The sequence below is a fragment of the Neohortaea acidophila genome (genome assembly GCF_010093505.1).
Source record: "Neohortaea acidophila strain CBS 113389 unplaced genomic scaffold BDY17scaffold_2, whole genome shotgun sequence".
NCBI classification, from domain to species: domain Eukaryota; kingdom Fungi; phylum Ascomycota; class Dothideomycetes; order Mycosphaerellales; family Teratosphaeriaceae; genus Neohortaea; species Neohortaea acidophila.
In genome coordinates this window covers 1,846,295-1,865,036 of record NW_022985511.1, presented here as the reverse complement: position 1 = coordinate 1,865,036, position 18,742 = coordinate 1,846,295, and the positions used below count along the sequence as shown (strand labels likewise).

The following is an 18,742-nucleotide window of genomic DNA, read 5'->3' as shown; positions in this document are numbered from 1 at the left end:
GGGACTGCGATCACCCGCCTGAGCCAGGGAAAGGTAGGGTTAGGCTGGTGGAGAAGCACGGCTCCTTCCGCTGAGAGTGTGGCTTGCCGACGTGCTTAAGCCTTAGGTAAGGTAATGCTCATATCAAGCCACCACCAGATACAGTACACTCAATCTCGACAGTCTGATCCGCGGACAGTGTGTATTCACGCACCAGATGGACTGACCGCCGCCATGTGAACAACACAACCCGCTCTGATCGCTCCCTAGGTAAGCACTCATCTCCATCGCCTCCCTTCAACAAACCATCTCAATGTATGTGCTGTCAGCCGTTAAACAGAAACTAAGACATCATGTCCAATAAGCGCTCCAGAGCCGCCTTCGAATCCACTTCCGATCGTCCACCGCCCCACGCCCCATACGTCCTCTACGGCACCCCTCTCCCTCCCTACGACCCCAAAGCCAACGATGACGGCTCCTATGTCCCCGTCTGGAAGCAAGAAGTCACCGACGAGCATGGTCGGAAGAGACTCCATGGCGCCTTCACCGGCGGCTGGAGCGCTGGGTACTTCAACACCGTAGGCAGCAAGGAGGGCTGGACCCCGGCATCTTTTGTGTCCTCCAGAACAAATCGCGCCAAAACGTCTGCGGAAGATGGGGGTGGACAGAAGGCGGAGGATTTCATGGACGAGGAGGATCTCGCCGAGCTGGCCGAGAGTCAGAAGTTGGAGACGCAGGGTACTTTTGCCGGGCTGGGAGGAAACCATGGTGATAAGGGCAAGACTGGAGGCATGTTCGCCGACTTGTTCCGACCGACTGGCGAGACAATGGGTGTCAAACTATTGCAGCGCATGGGCTGGAAGCAAGGCCAAGGGATAGGGCCAAAGGTCAAGAGAAGGATCCAAGGCGATACAAAGGGGGAGATGCATCTCTTTGCACCCGAGGACTCCAAAGTGATTGGCTTTCATCGAAAGACTGATCGCAAAGGCCTTGGGTATGCTGGCGAGGCACGGCTAAATGCAAATCACCACATCTCCAATGCCGACAGTGATGATGAGGAGAAAGATGCCCGCATCCTGCACGCAAATCGTTCCAAAGTACTCACCAAACCTCCCAAGCTGAAAAAGAGCGGCCTGGGTCTTGGCGTCCTGAACGACACTGGATCGGACGAAGAAGACGAGTACAGCATCGGGCCGCAGATCAGCTACAACCGTGTCATTGGCGGCGACAAACAGAAGAAAAAGAAGGCCGGCCTCGGGGCAAACCCTGCCAACTCCACCCTGCAAAAGCCCGTCATCACGTCGAAGAAACTCACGCAACGAACATCTACCTTGAGCGGCTTCCGCAAGTGCCACGACGGCCGTCTGCCCATTGACGGGTTCATCCTATCCCTCGCACCACTCTCCATCTCCGAAGAGAACAAGCATGCACCACCCACTCCACCCGAAGGCTGGCAACCTGCAAAGCTCCTCGCAACCCAGCAACCCACCTCAACTACACCCTCCTACCAGTCCACCTCCGACGCCGCCAAAGCCTCAACTCTCGACCCCAAAGCTCGCGCCGCGCTGCTTGGCGAGCAAGCCCTACCAGGCAAATCCGTCTTCGACTTTCTCTCCCCGGCCGCGCGCGACCGCCTCGCAGCCGCAAGCGGAAAGACCAACCTCCCACCCGCACGAGGCGAATCCGCCCCAACACCATCCACCACATCAACAACCGACCCCGACACAACACCCCGCACCAAAACCCTCTGGGACCTCATTCCCCCCCTCGACCGCGCCATCGCCGCCGCAGCGCTCCAAAGAGGCACAACCGGCTGGATGCCATACAGCGAAGACGAAGCCAAGCGCGCACGGTACCGCGCCTTCCTCGAGCTACGCGCGGGACTGGAAACGAACCTCCCCCCTCGCCCGAAAACCTTCTCGCTCGACGAATGGGCAAAAGAAATGTCTGAATTTGCGCAAGCGGCGCAGGTCTTCAAGCCTGTGTCGGGACTGATGGCGAGCCGCTTTACATCTGCCTCTGCTTCTGCGCCGCGCCTAGCTTCTGATGCGCCTGATTCTACTTCCGCTGGTGATGGAACGAAGGAAGAGGATCCAGCGGAAAAGGCGGCGAGGATGGGCATGTACGGTCCCATGACGCGATCGCGGATTCCCTTTTTCCCGCCTAGACTGCTGTGTAAGCGGTTCAACGTCCGGCCGCCGGCAAATGTAGGCGTCGATCCTGGCGGTGAGGGCGGGGAGGGTGGTGGTGCTCGAGTTGGGGAGAATCGGAGGTTGGATGTTGTTAGTCAGGCTAGTTTGGATCGCATGATGAGCGAGGCGAGTTTCAAGAGTGGTGGTGCTGCGGGTGGTGGGTTCACTTCTGCGGGTGTGGAGGGTGGAGAGGATCAGTCGGGGCAGAGGCGGCAGTGGGCGACTGTGGATGCGGAGAGGAATGATGCCCTTGAGGCTTCGAGGGCGGGGGAGGAGGTCTTCAAGGCTGTATTTGGGAATGATGATGAGACATAGAATCCCAAAGCAAGACGAACTGAACGGCACAATGGTAATGTGTGAATGAATTTGTTCTTCTCCATCTACCACTGGAAGAGTCCTCCTCGCCCCTGCTCAGAGACGCCCGGAGAAAACTCTTGCACAATGCTGGCTCCCCTCTCAATCTACTCGGCATCCACCACGTTCCCCCGCTCACTCACGTAAAGGCCGTCCAAGAACTTCCGGATATCCTTGTTCCGCACTCGGCACTTTTGCTGAATGTCCGCGGCGCTCTGTGAGACGGCCTCGAGCGAGTTGCCCGTCAGCTCCAGCTGGTCCTTGACGTTCTTCGACGCCTCCACATCCACGCCCGGCTGCATCTTGACACGACGCACAATCTTCTCGCCCAGGAAGTTTCTGCACACACACACGCAATCAGTACTCCGTCCTGCTCACCCACAGTGTGAAGGTATGACCTACCGGATCTCTACCTCCCACAAACCAGTCTCCTTATCCTGATCGAGGTTCACGTTGATGGGGAAATGCGCGTAGACGTATCGCATCTTGTACCGGAAGCCCTTGGTGACGCCGATGATGAGGTTGTTGATGAGGGTGCGCACGGTGCGGAGGGTCGCAACGGCCTTACGGCTGCCGTGGTGCATTTCGATGTGGATGATGTTCTTCTCCGGGTGGGAGAAGCAGACGGCGAGATGGTTGAGGGATTTGGTAAGTTTGCCGCGCGGGCCTTCGACCGTCACGATGCGCGTCTTGATGTGCACCTTCACTGTGGAGGGAAAGAGCTGGATGTTAGTGTTTTGTGCTTTTGATGGGGGGTCTGCGATGTTTCGAGGGTGGGTGCAGGATGTGTGTAGGGGTGATAGGATACACGTACCGCCCTCTGGAATCTCCAGGACCTCCCGGGAGTGGATGTTCAACATCTTGGGCGAGTGTGTGGTGATGTGGTTGTAGGTGCAGGATGCGTTCAATGTCGGTCCTGGCTCTACAATTTTCGGTGTGGGCTGCCGTCGAGGTGCCGCTTCGTCTTGGCGCCCGGAAAATCTTTGCGCCGAGACGTCGAGGCAGATCTGCGGGACGGCCCGCCTCTGTCGCTGTGCAGCCTCGTGTACTACACCGTCTAAATTCGCAGTCGATACAGTGTTTGTTGCTTTCGTATCTTTCATTGTGAACTGTTGAAGGACACCACGATCGGTGTCACCTTGAAGCAGCTCAGATGTCACTACTTCGAATCCGACAACTGGCGCCCACGCTTCGCCGAGCATGTTGGACGTCGATCGTGATTGAGCCTCCGGCTGCTCAGTCCGTCGGCGTTTCGGGACGAGTCTACGAATTCGAGGAATCCTTGGAAATACGGTTTCCCGCTGGTCAGGTCTGGGCTGCAAGGTGAGTGCCTGCAAACGAGGTTGTACGCATGTGAGATGATGAAGAAGGCTGACACCGGACTGCTGAAAGAGCCGGTGACAAACGATACGTCTTGAAAGAGCTTCCCGAGAGCTGGAGGTGGGAGAACTTTCTGGAGAACATCTGGCCAAGCCTGGACAAGCATCCTAACATCCGTCTGCCGTGCGATACCATCTTGGGCCAGCGCACTCTCGTCTACGAGCATCTGAGCCACGACTATCTGGACCTCGCGCAAGAGCTCCCTGCTCCAGCTCAACGACAGGTGTTGAAGAGTATTCTCCAAGGTCTCGCTGAGCTCCACAGCAGACGTGTTGCTCACCTGGACGTGAAGCCGAACAATGTTATGGTCGATTGCTCGTTCGAGAATGGAAGCCCCACTGTGCAGAAGGTCCAGGTCATTGACTTCGAGGACGGAGCCTTGCTGAAACCTGGGAAGTACGTGGCGGAAAGGTTCTGTGGCAATGAGAACTGGCGAAGCCCTGAGCAAGCATTCAGAGGGTACCTCTACGCACCCACCGACATGTTCTCATTCGGCATCACGGTGAGTAATTTCAAGCCTCAAGCGCGAAGTGTGCGTTACATACTGACCATTTGCAATAGTGCATTTATGGCATGCTTCGCCGCATCATTTTCTGGCGAGACGAGGATCTCGAACGCCACAAGGCTCTCGGCAACACCGATCAGCTGGCTCGTCTAACACGTCAGGTCATGTACTTCGGAGACGCGAAAGGCCTCAAAGGGCTACGGCGATTCGCTGCTGGGAAGGATAAGATGGCGATTCGCAAGAGCCTCGATGCAATTTGGAAGGATCGCAAGAATTCAGAATTGCCCTACAAGCACTTCTCTTTGTGGCCCGAGATTGAAGACAAAGGGTTCAAGGACGTGGTTCTGAAGATGATGAACCTGGATCCAGAGAAGCGCCTGACAGCGCGCGAAGCGCTCGAGCATCCATGGTTCGCAGATGTGAAGCCTCTCTAAGAAAGATGCGTTGACGGTGTCCTGTCCAGTGCCGCACAGCAGAGCGCGAAACATCTCTGAGCACTTGGAACTGGGAGATTTTGGACATCCTGTCCATAGGTCGAACAGCTGAAGTCTACCGTGGTCTTCCAATAGTTGCACCTCAGGTCGTCGCGACGTCGATCGACCTGTGAGTCCAGATACGAATTACGTCCCCCAGCGGGTAGTGATGTGGCAGTAGTTCGCAGTTTCAGGTGCTTTCACAATTTTGCGCCGCTTCGTGCCAGAGCATTTTAGTGGCGGCACGTCCCGCAAACCTACCGAGTTTGGGCAAGCTCATTGGCTCAGCAAGGCCGGACATCAATCGACGACATCCCACATTCACTGCGCATTGTGCGCCCAAACGTTAACACACAGTCACTACCGCGTTTGTGTGACCCGAACCCTTCACCACAGCCCAGTAATTGGCCTCAAAGTTCATATTCAACTTGAAGCAACGACCATGCCTAAGCCCGCCACAGACTCACTACCTTTCCACTCTCCAGTGCAGCAGCCATGCTTCGACGAGCCTTCTCCATGGCAGCGCAATCTGCAGAAGCTGCCACTGTGACTGCCTCTGCCACTGCACAGCATACTGGTGCTTCCGGACGCATCTATCGTTTCGAAAAGCTCCTCCAGGAGCGAGAGCATCTGGGTAGGGTCTGGGTGGCCGAGTAAGTGCCCGCAAAGGATTCCCTACAGACGGACGAAGGCTGACATCAAAACGTCAAATCAGAGCCGAAGGTAAACGATACATCTTGAAAGACCTTCCCGAAGCCTACTTCAACGGATTCTCCGAACATGTCCTGCCGCGCTTGAAGACGAGGCAACACCCCAACGTTCGTCTGCCTTGCGACACCATCTCCAACCAGCGCACTGTCGTCTACGATCATCTGACCCACGACTTCTTGACCCTGGCGCAACAGGATCTCACGCCTCAAGCTCGGAAGCAGGTGTTGAAGGCGGTGCTCCAAGGACTTGTCGAGCTCCACGATAAGGACATTGTCCACCTTGATCTCAAGCCAGACAATGTTATGGTCGATTGTTCCGAACACGCTGGCATCCTGACCATCGGCAAAGTCCAACTTACCGACTTCGAGAACGCCCTGCCGCTCGAACCGGGCTCGAAGAAGTTCTACTACGGGGCCCTCACCGGCAACGAGAACTGGCGAAGCCCGGAAGGACATCTTGCGGCGAAGATCGGCAAACCAACCGACATCTTCGCATTTGGCATCATGGTGAGCAAATTTGAAGTGAAATCACAATGTGCGGATTGGAGACTGACCATGTTACATCAGTGCATATACGCGATGCTCGGGAAGATTGTTTTCGCCAAAGACAGCGATTACGAGTACCAAGAATCCCAAGGCAACCCTGGCCCGCTCATTCTCATGCAGCGGCAGTTGTCTTACTTTGGGGACGACGAGGGTTTCAAGGCGTTGGCAAAGCTCGTGAAGCGCGATGGATTGCTTCACAAACTGCTGACCGCGTCGTGGGAACAGCGGGATTCGCCGAAGATCCCGTACAAGCACTTCTCTACGTGGCCGGAGGTTGAAGACGACGTCGTATTCAAAGACATCGTTCTGAAGATGACAAACTTGGATCAACGCAAGCGTCCAACGGCGCGAGAAGTGTTGCAGCATGCTTGGTTCTCAGATGTGCAGGAGATGGGGGATGGCAAGGTCGTCGTGGGAACTGCAAGCAGTGTCGAAGCTCAAGTAGAGTAGGCCGACTACCAAGTCGGTGCCTCGAGGTGATAGCATCTTAGCTATCGTGTGAAGTACAGTACGTCGTCTCAAGCGCATTCCATCCAGCGTCCTTGGCCGTGTTCATAACATCAACCAAAAAGCCCACTAGAACAGGGTGTATGGCCACGTCTCTGCTTCGAACCTGGCCACGTCCTCATCGTCAGAATCCTCTTTGCCATCCGACTCGCCTTCGCCTGGAGACTCGTCTTCGCAACCATCCTCGCCTCCATCGTCATGATCTCCGTCGCACACCGACCCGCCACCATCGTCCGACTCTCCGTCCGACTCCGACTCATCTTCGTTCTCTTCGTATTCCTCTCCTGTGGCGTAGAAGTGACGCACCCAGAACACTTCTCCGTACTTGTTAAGTCCGTACACCGTGAAATGCTGGCGGGGATCTGCAGCATTGGCGTGCTTAGGCTCCCTGTGAAGATGGCAATTAGTCAACAATGCAAACACCAAAATAAAAACCAACGCCCGACTTACTTCATGGCAACCTCGACCGTGCCCGGACGGAAAGTGTCCTTCTTCTTCTCCATCATGCCGGCGAAATCCTGCTGGACGCTCTCTGCGAGAAGGACGCGCCTCCAGTCCGTGGTTTTAGAGACGTACGCAACCCTAATCTCCTTGCCTCTGGTGGTTACGATTTTGCAGATCAATTCGGTTGCCAGGATGAAGGCGCTGTGCCACTGGTTGGACATGGTGAACGTGGATCCTTCTCGTTGCACAGTAGTGGCACGGATCAGTTCGGATCGAGTTGAAGAAGGTCTAGCTCCGAATAGCACGGCAATGAGAATGTGTCGACCGGAGAGCGCAGATGGACTTCAGTCAACGTGGATGGTGGGTGTGGTGATATCGAAAGGGCGCGGCCTTGCGAGGACGAAAGCGCTTCAATGAGGCTGCGTCAACAAGACGCGGTGGACGAGAGAGCGTGAACCAAAGCGCTCGACGAAGAAGGATGGATGGATGAAGGAGAGCACTTTGGCAAAGAAGGTTGGAAGTTCGAAAGAAGTAGACGAGACAGACAACACCATCTTCACGCTTGGTGTTGTGAAGCCTGTTCATTCACCTCCCAGGCCATATTGTGTAGCCGCTGCAGGGACGTGTCGTTCCCGCGCCGCCGCCGTTGCGCGGTGAATGCTCGTGACAAAAGGCGTTTGTCGCGAGGCAAGGCACCAGCCTCGTCTGAAGCCGTGATGCACGGCATGGCTGTGGCTTTCTCCAAGCGGCTCATCGGGTCGTCAAGCAGTCCGTATCTCCAAATAACGCCTCGCATATCAATCGTATTTCACACCTTCCTCCATTTCCACATATGCTTAAGCATCGTCTTCCGCCCGGCCTTCAAAGCCCGCAGCGGACTCTCCGCCTCCACATTCTCCAGATCCTCCACATTCTCGTGGCGCATCTTCGCCACCTCCTCGAGCTCGCCGAGCTTCCAACCCCGGAGGAACAACAAGCACACCGAGCCGGCAATGTACATGAAGCCCGTCCAGAGCTGGGTGCCGAGATAGCTATGCGTGCCGTCCACGATTTCGAGCGCGATGGGTTCGCTGAACGTGACGGGGAGACCGATGGTGAGCCACATTAAATTCAAACCGGAGGGGACGTGTCGCAGGCCTACAATCTCGGCGGTGACGGGCGCGATGCAGGTCCAGAAGGTGCCGGCGCAGGTGCCGCCGATGATGGCGTAGAAGATGAGCACGCCGTAGCTCTTGGCGAAGATCCAGATGACGAGGGCGAAGAAGCCGCAGACGAAGGTGGTGGCCATGGCCATGTTGATGCGGCCGACGGTGTCGGAGAAGTAGCCTATCGGCGGGCGGCCGAGGAACTGCCCGAGGTTGAAGAGGGCGGAGATGAGGGCTGCTTGCGAGGAGTTGAGGCCGATGGCGTTGGCGTAGTTGGCGAGGGAGAAGATGAGGACGACGTAGCCCAGCATGCTGAACCAGCCCCACAGGCCGAGCAGGATGTACTCGAGGCGCACGAGGATGTTGGTGTCGAAGGCGAGCAGCGAGCTGCCGATGATTTTGTTGCGGTCGCGCATTAGTGCCGAGCAGATGCTGTTGACGACGAAGGTGATGATGCCCAGCACGCGGAAGGCCCAGGGGAGGCCGATGGAGTCGATCATGGCTCCTGTCGCGAGACTGTAGACTAGGCCGCCGATGCCGGAGCCGGCGGCGGAGACGCCTGCGGCGAGGGAGCGCTTCGTTGTGAACCATTGCGGCACGATGGGGATGGAGCCGATGAAGAGGAAGCCCATTCCTAGCCCGAAGCACACGCCTTGGCTGAGGAAGAGCTGCCAGATTTCCTTGACAAAGGAGGCGCCGATCAGGCTGGTTGTTTCCAATATCACCCCGATGAAGAGGGTGGTGTGTGATCCGAAGTAGCGCGTGCAGGTGGTCGCCACGGGGGAGATGAACATGGCGCAGGAGATGGATAGAGAGCCGACGAAGGCGTAGTCCAGGGTCGTTGCGCCGGGGAAGGTGTTGGTGCGGAGGTAGTGGGCGAGGAAGACGCCGTAGGAGGAGTTCAGACCCCAAGTGTGCGCATTGATCGTGGCCGAGCATAGGGTAATGACCCAGCCATAGCCGCCGTTGGGTGGGGGCGCCGGTTTCGATATTATTTCTTGTGCTGGCGGCGATGTCTGCTCGGTGTCTGATACAGTCGCCTCGGTCTTGGGCGCGCTACTTCCCTCTCCGTTGCCTCCGGGCAGGTCGTCGACCTGCGATGTCGAGTCCTTGCCATCACTCAACTCTTTCTCCTCACTCCACTCTTTGGAATCGGCCATGTCGGGCGCGGTAGTATGCTGGTCCAATGTACAGTATGTCCAGTGTGATGGTATGTACAAGACGCCTTCTCTTTGCGGCTCAAGTGGAAAACAGCGCGGTCAACCCGTCTCCTCCGAGTCCATGACGGGGATGCAAGTGGGTGGCACCGCGAACTCAAAGGCGGCCGTCGAGTAGGAATTACGTCGTGTGAACCAATGAGGTGAATGCCTTGAAGTCCTTTTGCCCCAAAGGCCAATTCGCAACGAATGACCAAGCAAGTACACTGTACAATTCGAAGATCGCTGCTGCGTTCGGGCAAGGTGAAGGCAGGCCGCAGATGCAAAATGCAGCGCCCACGAGTTGCGCACGCGGAGAATGCATCGCATCAAGGGACGTGCCGCATCATCCGGGGCCGAGGGTGGAGTTTCCCCAGACCTTGCCCGACCAATTGACGGCCTTTTTGCAGTCGGCTTTACGGTGGGAATTGGCTGTCTGTTCCATTGTTCCGCAATACCTTCATTGAAGTGCGCTGCTGAGTGATGTCTTCGCCGAACAAGTCGAATCATTGGCGACGTCCTCCATTGCTCAGTCGCACATCCGTAAGCCCCGGGATAACCCACGCTAGGGGATGCTGAGACGTGTGGGAGAGATCGTAAAGATGACTTATACGAGCAAGCGAAAAGTCGATGCAATATCGACACGAATGACGCTGAGCCGCCAGCACGTGGGAAAAGTGGACGCTTACCGCAGTACGGGACGACCAGTAGCATGGACAGTGATCACCGGCGTCATGCTTCGCTCAGGAGGTCAGCCTCGCTGTCAGTCAGGCAACGGTCGTAACGGGGGTGCAGCCGCAGAGCGAATCAGGGGCTTCGCGGGATGTGTCAAAGACCAGTGCCGCAAGTCCCGGAGGGAGATGTGAAACGACGCCTGCAATTTCACCAAAGTGACGAAAATAGAGCACGTTGTTGATGATGCACGCGGGGGCCGCATGGTGTTTCAAGGCAAGACTGCGATTGACATCACGAGGCGCAACGTTCGAAGTCGCACAGTGTAGGACCTGAGGCACGCAGAGCTTGATCGTGGCTCTCGAGAGCTTGAAGGTCGACCTGCGTGTAAAACCGACCAACCACCCCGAGGTGTGCCCCTGGCTGTATACTAAGCTTGGTCATAAATATGGTTTGCAGTACAGGGCTTCCATGGCTCTGGCAACCTGGGGGAGGCCGGCAGACGTGCAGCTCGGGTATCGCACTTCGGCTTCAGCGGCAAAACGCCCCTGAGACAGGATGATTAAGACTCGGGGTCAGCAGGCTGTCAAACGCTCCTGTCCATCATCAAACGTGATCAGGCGCGCAGTCGTCGAAGGAAGGCAAAGGCGATAGTGCGGTAATTGCGCCCAGAGGCTTGGCCGGGGTGGCATTATATGTTCATTGAAGCACGACATTCCTATGCTCATCAGAGCGGAACGGTTTTCAATAGCCTGCCTCTGTGTAGTGGAGGCTATAGCGTGTCTGGTTCTGAATGCCGAAGCTTCTCGGCCAGACTAACCATGGTTTTAGGAGGGGATGGGCTGGGGAAATGCAGGAGAGTCGGTAGGGAGGACTCGGTAAAGGGAGATGCAGAGCTGGGTCAAGGTTCGGGTTAGCTCGTCCTTAGTCAAAGAGCGCGCGCGCGATGCGGGGCGGCGGGAAGGATTGGGGTGCAGGGAGAATGGAAATTCAATGGCCGCACGCGAGCGCTGCCTGACGCCTTTTACGACGTGCATCTGTCTATGTACCTTCCCCTCCCCCTCTCCTTCTTCTCTGTGCCACCATCCTCCCAACTCTTCTCCTCGTCGCAACATCTTCCCTTTCGTGAGACATCTAATCCATCTCAGAGGCACCGCCGGCCGAGTATCTTCCATTTCCGCCCCACCCGAAGAGCATGCCCTGCAACTTTCGCTCGTAACGGCGCGTGAAGTTTAATAGCTTCCCTCCACTCGTCTCAGCTTGCCGCCACATCCTTCATCTCGCGCATTGACGGGTCATTCGCGACACTCCCGCGTCTGACACTTTATTGCTGTTGCCTTGTCTTGGCCTCGCAGCAACTACTTCACTGCCCTCTTCCGCTCCGAAACCACCGGCAGCGAATCACCACACCTCAGCCCGGACTTCACTCGACCCCCTCACACAGCCATGCCCTCGAGCCGGCGCCTAAAGGCCACCGGCCTGGCTGCTCTTCTCACCCTATGCATCCTGCTTTACATCACCACCGCCGCCTCGAGCACGCGAGACTCCCCCTTCTACACCCGCACAGTGACCGTCATCCAAAATCGCGAGACCGCCGAAGCACAAGCAGCAGCCGCGACGAGCGAGAGACAGCGCCTAGAGCGGCTGGAGCGGATAGAAAAGGAACACAATGCAGCATTGGCCGCAGCAGAAGCAGAGGAAGAGCTCAAGGCCGCCACGCGCGCCAGCGGCGCCGACGTCGACCAGGAGCCCATCATGCCCTACGGCGCGAGCAAAGTCGTCGACGCCAACACTGGCGAGAAGGAAGTGGCCGGCCGCAAGTACATGAAGGATGGCCGAGTGGTGACATACAAGCCGCCAAAGGGCGTAGAGGATGACGGTGTCGCCAAACTCGGCAACGTGGATCCGCATTCATCGCATGCGCCGGATGCCAACGACAGCGATGTGGCTATCGAAGCTGAGCTCAACGACATCTTCCGCAAAGGCCCGATCATCATCTTCTCAAAGTCGTATTGCCCGCACAGCAGACAAGCAAAGGTAAGCTATCCCGGACTTGTCGGCGCGAGACTGTACTAATGCCATCTTACAGAACATCCTCCTCGACCAATACTCGATCGTACCACCGCCATATGTCGTCGAACTCGACCAACACAAGCTCGGACCGGGCCTGCAGCTCGCCCTCGCGAGATTGACCGGTCGAAGAACCGTGCCGAACGTCATGATCAACGGCCGGAGTATAGGCGGCGGCGACGACGTGCAAGCATTGCACGACTCCGACAAGCTCGCGAGCACCATCTCGTCCATGGGCGGCAAGCGCATGACAAAGGTGCAGCGGCTCGACGAGGTCAAGAAGGTGGAGAACCACTTCAAGGCATAGTCGTGCTCGCCCCATCGAGGGAGTGACGAGACTGGCCTCATCCTGGCATTGGGACTTGGTCATAAAGCTTGCCTTCCGACGGTCGGTCGTGGGAGCGCATGGAAGTGTATATTTGGGATCTTAAGGGAGATTGGCGCCTCGTGATGGACACCGAGGTTTGATGATTTTGATGATACCCTGGCATTGGCGTTTGGATCTTTTGAGCATAGTGATCGGATGAGAATATCTTGAGATAGGCGTGCTGTCATTTCTGGCACCTGAATCGAGTCTTCTGAATCAATGCAATGCCGACGATACTTGACCATCCATACCCATAGCCTGGTCATGTGATTGCGCTATTCCATGCTTGATTTCGGCTTGGCTCCTCCACCTCGTCTTTCATCCCCACGCACAGTCTGTCTGCCACCCAATGTTCCCATCACCGATGCTGCATTGCTGCTGCTATCACCGACGTATGTAAGTCTTCGGCTGAAGCAGCTGCTTCCCGTCAGAGTCCTCTTTCCTTATACTCACAATCCCTCTTCGCCCCTGCCTTCAGCCCGGGAGTCTTTCGATATGACCTCAATGTCCTTTTCTCGCCAATCTCTTCGTTCTCCTTCACTCCCCTCTCACCCCCTCTCCTCACTCCCAACTCACATTTACCTTGCACCCCTTCCCGCAGCACCTCTTCTTCCCTAGTGCAGTCAGCAAAGACGCGCGAATCCGGCATTCGCATCGATGCAGCTGCTTCCTCCACCCTCCTCTCCTCGTCACTCTTCCTCTTGAGCCAGCATTCGCACTTGAGCAGAACTCCACATCACCATCGCAGCAGATCTTCGACTTGGTCAACTCTCTCACCATGCGCATCACCCACCACTCCGCCCTAATCCTCGGCGCCGTACCCGCGCTTCTTCCTACGTCCTTGGCCCAGACTGCTGCGCCCGTGTCGTTGAACAACCCGCCGAGCGTGCAGTATGTTGCTGCTTTACCGGCCAACGGCTCGCCGAGCGGCTCGGTGATTGCGAGCTCTGCTCCGAATGGGAACGGGACGGTCTTTCAGATTACCATCTCGAATCTGCCGACCCAGGGCGGTCCATTCAGTCCGTGCCGCCAGCTCATACCCATCTCGCGAGCAGTGCTGACGCGACTTCAAGTCTACAAGGTCGAGAGTGGGAGTTGTCCTTCGCCTGCCGGCTGCCTAAACCCTTACGGCGCCAGCACGACCGCGCCCTGCAATCCGGCGGCTCCGCAGTACTGTCAAGTCGGCGATTTGTCGGGCAAGTATGGGACGATGAATACTTCCAATTTCGTCACGAGGTGAGCAGCCATACGATGAGGCGTGGAGTCTTTGTCAACTGACCACTGTACTAGCTACGTCGATCCGTACCTTTCGACCTCTTCCAGCTCGCCCGCCTTTGTTGGGAATACAAGTGTTGTGATTCTATTCGCGAACGACACGATACTGGCCTGCGCCACCTTCACAATGAACGGCATGTCTCCCTCCACCTCGTCGGGCATCGCAACGACCTGTACTTCGACCACTTCGCCCGCGAGCTCGGTGCCGACCATTGCAGCGTTCGTGGCGACCACAAACACCTCGTGCGCAACGAATACGACTTCTACCTTGTTCTCGTCAGCCTGGTTGAGCAATACCACCCTGCCTGCTGTGCTGTCTTCTGCTCTGGTGTAGAGTTCCCCGCCGACGACTGCTCAGACATCAAACAGTTCGTTCAACATAGACATTTCTCTATTCCATCGCTAAATCTCGACAGTGACCTCCTGCACAACCACGCCGGCAGCAGCGCCATCTTTAACGAGTACTCCAGGCGTCGTGCCAGGTTTTACTCCCGGTTTGAATGGAGTCGCCAGCGTGTTAACATCTGCAACCACAGCCACGGTCACTATCAGTGGCCCAGGGAGTACGACAACATCGAAGTACAGCACCACCGTTACTGTTACGGTGTTAATTCAGCCGCCGCAGACCGTGACCTCCGTCCGGACTGTGCAGGTAACTCAACCGCCGCAGAACATCACCAGCATTACGACCGTCCATCCGAGCAATACGACCCTTCCGACAACGGCGATGAGCATGCCGTGTAATACTACCACGGCGGTGAACTCCACGACCACCTCGCCTATTGCTTGGTCTATTTGCGGCTTGGGAACGATGACGATGTTGCCGAATGGCAATGTGGTGACGATCGTACTTGGCCCCAGCACCTCCTCGAAACCAACGTCAACTGCTACGACAAGTGCGCCGATGAGCGTCATCACGATTACCACTGCTTCTTCACCACCCATGACAACGGTGATGCCAAGCGTGTACACGATTACTTCTTCGCCGACTTCGAGTCTGGTCACCGTAACACTGACGGGCGGGACCTCTGGGCTGACGACTACCATTCCTGGCAGCACGGTCACAATCCCCCAAGGCGTCACCAGCGTGGTTGTGGTCTCGTCTCCCCCGAGTAGTGTGGTCTCGACTGTGCCAATGATTACCACCACCCTTCCCAATTCCCAGACTACCATCCCGGGCGCTACAGTGGTCACTCTGACGATTATAACTGGTCCGGCCGGCGTTCCAACCACAGTCAGCACACAGACGCCTTCCGTGACGACCTATACCATCACGTCTGGCGGCAACATTCTCACCACTGTCGTCAGCTTCGTCTCATCCTTGGTGAACGCTCCCCAGCTGACCACCATCACCACCACTGCGCCAGCCGCCACAGTCGTCAGCATGTCCACCGGGGTAGTCTCAGTCGTGAGCGTAATCACCGCGCCGCTATCAACCATCACCTCACTGGGAGTCGTCAGCACCACCCTGCCAGTCACAATCACGCAACCAGGGACAACCTTCACCATCACCTCAACGAAACAAGGCTTCCTCGATTCCCTAACAAGCAAGCTGCTCGGCGGGCCCGTGACAACCATTACCTCCGTCGCCCAAGCGACTTCCATCCTCGGCACCCCGACCTCCGTCACCCAACTCATGACCCTCATTTACGCCCAGCCGCCCACCACCAAGACCACGACCAGCACGCAGGTCACCACGCTCAACGGCTCCCGAACCTCATTGCTAACAACCATCACTACCGTCTCGCCCGTCCCCAGCACCGTCAAAGGCCCAACGACAAAAATGGTCACGACGACTATCAAAGGCAAGACCACCGTTATCCCTAAAGTCGCAACCACGAAAATCAAGCCCACCACCCTCAAGCCCAAAATCACCATCAATAACAAGAAAAACAAGCCCATCCCCAAGCCCAAACTCCCTCCCAAAGCAAAAGCCAAAGCGAAAAAGGCGCTGGCCAAGCTCAAACCCCCCCTCCCCAAACCCAAGGTCAAAAAGCCCAAGAAGCCCAAGAAACGCTCTCTTCCTCTTCAACTCTGAGTCGACACCGGTGCGTGCTTTGCGCCGGTCATGTTGGATTTGGCGTGCTGACTTGTTGCTTTTGGGGCTTTATAGGTGCGCCTGGGACGACGTTTACGGTGAAGGGGGTTGGAGCTGGGAAGTTGGGTGCTCGGGCCACGAGGGCAGGTGTTGGGGCGGGTGTTGTTGCTTTTGGAGTTGCGGCGGTGGTTTTGTGAGGTGCTGGATGAGAGCTTGGTTTTTAGGATGTTGAGGTGTTGGCACTGACGGTGCCGGTTTGATGTACCTGAGTAATGATGCTGGAATAGAAGAATGCACTTGATGTGTACTGTGTTTGGTTATGCTTTCTGGTCTTGGATAGCGCTGTGTATACTCCAGTCATGTTAGTAGACGAGCTCAACCTCCCCGATACATAGGTATGTCTCGATATCCTCAACGCCTTGTGCTCATATCAACTCGGGAATGTCAAAGACACGACTCCCAGCGCCGTCAAGACCGCCTCTCGCTGAACTTGACTCGAGTCCGCTCTGCTCCACGAATCCACAGGGGAGGCAGAACGTCGGCTTCGATTTATCGCCGCCCTACTGCACCTATTACCACCCTCCCTTACTTCAAGAAGCGTCCCGGGAAGGAGGCGAGGACTTCGCAACATACCCGCCCGCAGTCGTACGGCCTGGACTGCCGGCACCGTCGCTTCTCCCACCCTGCTGCCGCCGTCGCTCGTCCGGCATCGTTCGCCTCTCGCTGGACTTCTCAGAGGTCGTGGGGGAGGTAGGAGACTTCCTCTGTTGCTGCTGGCGCCGGCTCCCCCTGCTAATCAGGCGGGAAATTGGCGGGCTTATCTCTTCTCCTGCTGCTTTCTGCTGCTCTGCTGCATCGCGCGCCGGCTTTCTCGGACTGGGAGTTGCAGAGCTCACTTCGGGTACTGTGGCGAGGCGTTCGGGTGTGCGGAGCAGGGTGCGCAGGTGGCTTGGTGAAGTGGACTTCGTGCGGCTGGGTGAGAGGGCAATCGTCCTATCGATCAGCGGTGCGATTTGCGATTCGGAAGCCGGAGACGCATGCTGTCGAGCAGGACTGCTGACAGTCGGACGACTTCCAGATCGCGAGGATGGCGCGGTGGTATTGCTATCGCTGTTGCGGCGCACCACGCCACCTAGCAACTGCACGAGCGTGGAAGCGTCTGCGAACTCCTCGTCGTCCAGTCCTTCCGATGAGGCGTAGACGTCTTTGATTGCGGCTCTGGCTAGTCGGCGCGCTCGGTCGGGCTCGTCGCTGCAGTCTTGAAGGAACGCGGCGTGTTCGAGGGAAAGGGAGAGGCGGAGCGGATTAGCGGGGAAGAGGAGGTTGGTCGCTAGGTACTGCGCGGCGTTGAAGTATTCTTTGGCGATTGGGACGTAGTCGAGGGCGGGTAGGAGGAAGGAGGCCGAGGCTGCGTTCGCGGGAATGCTGATTGGATTTAGACCTGGTGGAAGCGCGGGAGTGCGTCTTGCTTCTGTCGGTATGGGAGGTGGCGGCATCGTGGGGGGTGGAGTTTGCCCTTGCGTGCCTGTGTATGGATTGGTGACGTACGATGCGTCCGAGGTCATTGAGAGGACGGGGTCGCGTAGAGGTGCTTTGCCTTTTCTTCGTGGACCTTCTTCACTCTCTGTGCCGTCGTTCTGACGTTTCTTCCCTGATGGACGATTTTGTCCATTGTCCGCTTTCGGCGCGAGGACGGAGGATGGCGAGCCCCCCGTGTCGTATGCCCTTGAGCTCAGCGGACTGGAGGATGGGTGGTTGTGGAAGAGACAAAGGACGTGATAGAACGAGGCACGTAGCTTGGCCGCCATTACGCGGCATTCACCACCGTACTGGCCACTCTGACAATATGGCAGAATGTTTTGTTCAGTGATCAAGAGCCCCTCCCGCGTCAACCAGATGATGTGGTGATATAGCTGTAGAGACTTGGTGTTGCGATTCGTGTCCAATCTTCGATACCGACGTGCTTTGAGAAGCTTCTTGGACAGCATAATTGAGAGGCCGAGCACCTGGTAGAGGGAGGTAGCAAGGCCTTCATTCAATGGGAGGCTGTCCTTTGCAAGACGACCTAGAATCTTTTCTTCGATTTGGGAGACGGCCATCGATTATCCGGCCCAGTATCGCCACTCCAGGTGTGATGATGATCTCAAATCCTGCTCGATCAGCACCATGACTTCTTGACGATGAGACGTGTCTGTAGTGCTCGTCGTGTACCCTCGGTCACACTGTCACCCCAACAATCGTCTCTGTAGCACACGCTCGGGGGTCGTGTGGTTGGTGGCGGAAACGTTTCCGGTCCGTCGTGATGGATTCGTGATCGACCGTCCAGGAAGGAGGCCCAAGATATCACAGCACCGAGTACTTCGCGTGCTTTCCACCAATACTGCGAACTCAACACAACTGCCAAGACAGATTTCCACCAACGTGAAGCTCTGAGCCAGCGATAGCCTCGATAGTCGATCGAATCGGTGACGTGCGGGAATGAGATTGCGGTGATGTAAATTAGACGGCGCAGCAACGACCAGGCAGAGCCAATAGCACACAGCAAGAAGCCAAGCGCGAGTGAGGTGGTCGATGTAAGAGCAAAGGCGGCGATGGTGAAGAGCGGTAAATGGGATTTTCGACGCCGCCGCGCTTCCGATGTATGATCGATACCCTGACAGCAGAGAGCCACGTCAGCCGGGTGAATGACACCAAAGAGGTTGCATCGTGCGAGGAATACCTCTGCGTGGCACGCGCGGGCAAAGCCTTGGGCAACAATAGAGGCCGGCTTGCTATTCGCCCTCTCGAGTCCAGACTGAACCAATGAAGGACAGACGCTGCTAAGAGAGTCTGACGATGTCGTCACACAAGACTCGATGTGTTTTCCTTTCCTGTCGGGCACGAGTGGTG

At 56.8% G+C, this 18,742-nt stretch overlaps 9 protein-coding genes across 9 annotated transcripts; 5 read left to right on the top strand and 4 right to left on the bottom strand.

Moving 5' to 3' along the window:
- The first annotated feature begins 121 nt into the window (after positions 1-121).
- On the top strand, positions 122-2,524 carry BDY17DRAFT_292114 (uncharacterized protein). Its single transcript, XM_033732766.1, has 2 exons — positions 122-249; positions 309-2,524. Exon 2 carries the CDS (start codon positions 333-335, stop codon positions 2,484-2,486), a length of 2,154 nt encoding a protein of 717 aa, XP_033593357.1. The 5' UTR covers positions 122-249; positions 309-332; the 3' UTR covers positions 2,487-2,524.
- Positions 2,525-3,459, bottom strand: BDY17DRAFT_292112 (ribosomal protein L6, alpha-beta domain-containing protein). The gene is made up of 3 exons (XM_033732765.1): positions 3,340-3,459; positions 2,928-3,231; positions 2,525-2,864 (listed from the first exon to the last, which is right to left on the bottom strand). Exons 1-3 carry the CDS (start codon positions 3,383-3,385, stop codon positions 2,633-2,635), a joined length of 582 nt encoding a protein of 193 aa, XP_033593356.1. The 5' UTR covers positions 3,386-3,459; the 3' UTR covers positions 2,525-2,632.
- A 136-nt stretch (positions 3,460-3,595) lies between these two features.
- Positions 3,596-5,062, top strand: BDY17DRAFT_292108 (kinase domain-containing protein). The gene is made up of 3 exons (XM_033732764.1): positions 3,596-3,848; positions 3,918-4,407; positions 4,467-5,062. Exons 1-3 carry the CDS (start codon positions 3,679-3,681, stop codon positions 4,842-4,844), a joined length of 1,038 nt encoding a protein of 345 aa, XP_033593355.1. The 5' UTR covers positions 3,596-3,678; the 3' UTR covers positions 4,845-5,062.
- Positions 5,063-5,399: 337 nt separating this feature from the next.
- On the top strand, positions 5,400-6,589 carry BDY17DRAFT_308166 (serine/threonine protein kinase; the record flags this gene model as incomplete). The annotated part of the gene is made up of 3 exons (XM_033735177.1): positions 5,400-5,536; positions 5,599-6,100; positions 6,161-6,589. The coding sequence occupies 3 exons, from the start codon at positions 5,400-5,402 to the stop codon at positions 6,587-6,589; spliced, it is 1,068 nt and encodes a 355-aa protein (XP_033593354.1).
- A 126-nt stretch (positions 6,590-6,715) lies between these two features.
- BDY17DRAFT_321550 (uncharacterized protein) lies at positions 6,716-7,311 on the bottom strand (the record flags this gene model as incomplete). Its single annotated transcript, XM_033736643.1, has 2 exons — positions 6,716-7,034; positions 7,097-7,311. The coding sequence occupies 2 exons, from the start codon at positions 7,309-7,311 to the stop codon at positions 6,716-6,718; spliced, it is 534 nt and encodes a 177-aa protein (XP_033593353.1).
- Positions 7,312-7,898: 587 nt separating this feature from the next.
- BDY17DRAFT_246343 (major facilitator superfamily domain-containing protein) lies at positions 7,899-9,395 on the bottom strand (the record flags this gene model as incomplete). Its single annotated transcript, XM_033730718.1, has 1 exon — positions 7,899-9,395. The coding sequence occupies one exon, from the start codon at positions 9,393-9,395 to the stop codon at positions 7,899-7,901; it is 1,497 nt and encodes a 498-aa protein (XP_033593352.1).
- Positions 9,396-11,133: 1,738 nt separating this feature from the next.
- Positions 11,134-12,864, top strand: BDY17DRAFT_292103 (thioredoxin-like protein). The gene is made up of 2 exons (XM_033732763.1): positions 11,134-12,140; positions 12,193-12,864. The coding sequence occupies exons 1-2, from the start codon at positions 11,550-11,552 to the stop codon at positions 12,478-12,480; spliced, it is 879 nt and encodes a 292-aa protein (XP_033593351.1). The 5' UTR covers positions 11,134-11,549; the 3' UTR covers positions 12,481-12,864.
- A 1,344-nt stretch (positions 12,865-14,208) lies between these two features.
- BDY17DRAFT_85875 (uncharacterized protein) lies at positions 14,209-16,148 on the top strand. The gene has a single exon (XM_033738781.1). It carries the CDS (start codon positions 14,543-14,545, stop codon positions 15,851-15,853), a length of 1,311 nt encoding a protein of 436 aa, XP_033593350.1. The 5' UTR covers positions 14,209-14,542; the 3' UTR covers positions 15,854-16,148.
- Positions 16,149-16,962: 814 nt separating this feature from the next.
- On the bottom strand, positions 16,963-17,952 carry BDY17DRAFT_238203 (14-3-3 domain-containing protein; the record flags this gene model as incomplete). Its single annotated transcript, XM_033730329.1, has 1 exon — positions 16,963-17,952. A coding segment is annotated over one exon (990 nt), but the record flags the coding sequence as incomplete, so codon positions are not given.
- Positions 17,953-18,742: the final 790 nt, after the last annotated feature.

Excerpts from the sequence above, each read along its gene's own strand:
- BDY17DRAFT_292114 (XM_033732766.1), top strand. The coding sequence starts at position 333 with ATGTCCAATAAGCGCTCCAGAGCCGCCTTCGAATCCACTTCCGATCGT.
- BDY17DRAFT_292112 (XM_033732765.1), bottom strand. The coding sequence starts at position 3,385 with ATGTTGAACATCCACTCCCGGGAGGTCCTGGAGATTCCAGAGGGCG. Across the intron at positions 3,232-3,339 it reads CCTGGAGATTCCAGAGGGCG|TGAAGGTGCACATCAAGACG; the intron begins GTACGTGTATCC and ends TTCCCTCCACAG. Across the intron at positions 2,865-2,927 it reads TTGTGGGAGGTAGAGATCCG|AAACTTCCTGGGCGAGAAGA; the intron begins GTAGGTCATACC and ends GTGTGTGTGCAG.
- BDY17DRAFT_292108 (XM_033732764.1), top strand. The coding sequence starts at position 3,679 with ATGTCACTACTTCGAATCCGACAACTGGCGCCCACGCTTCGCCGAGCA. Across the intron at positions 3,849-3,917 it reads GGTCAGGTCTGGGCTGCAAG|AGCCGGTGACAAACGATACG; the intron begins GTGAGTGCCTGC and ends GACTGCTGAAAG. Across the intron at positions 4,408-4,466 it reads TGTTCTCATTCGGCATCACG|TGCATTTATGGCATGCTTCG; the intron begins GTGAGTAATTTC and ends CATTTGCAATAG.
- BDY17DRAFT_292103 (XM_033732763.1), top strand. The coding sequence starts at position 11,550 with ATGCCCTCGAGCCGGCGCCTAAAGGCCACCGGCCTGGCTGCTCTTCTC. Across the intron at positions 12,141-12,192 it reads CGCACAGCAGACAAGCAAAG|AACATCCTCCTCGACCAATA; the intron begins GTAAGCTATCCC and ends GCCATCTTACAG.
- BDY17DRAFT_85875 (XM_033738781.1), top strand. The coding sequence starts at position 14,543 with ATGAGCATGCCGTGTAATACTACCACGGCGGTGAACTCCACGACCACC.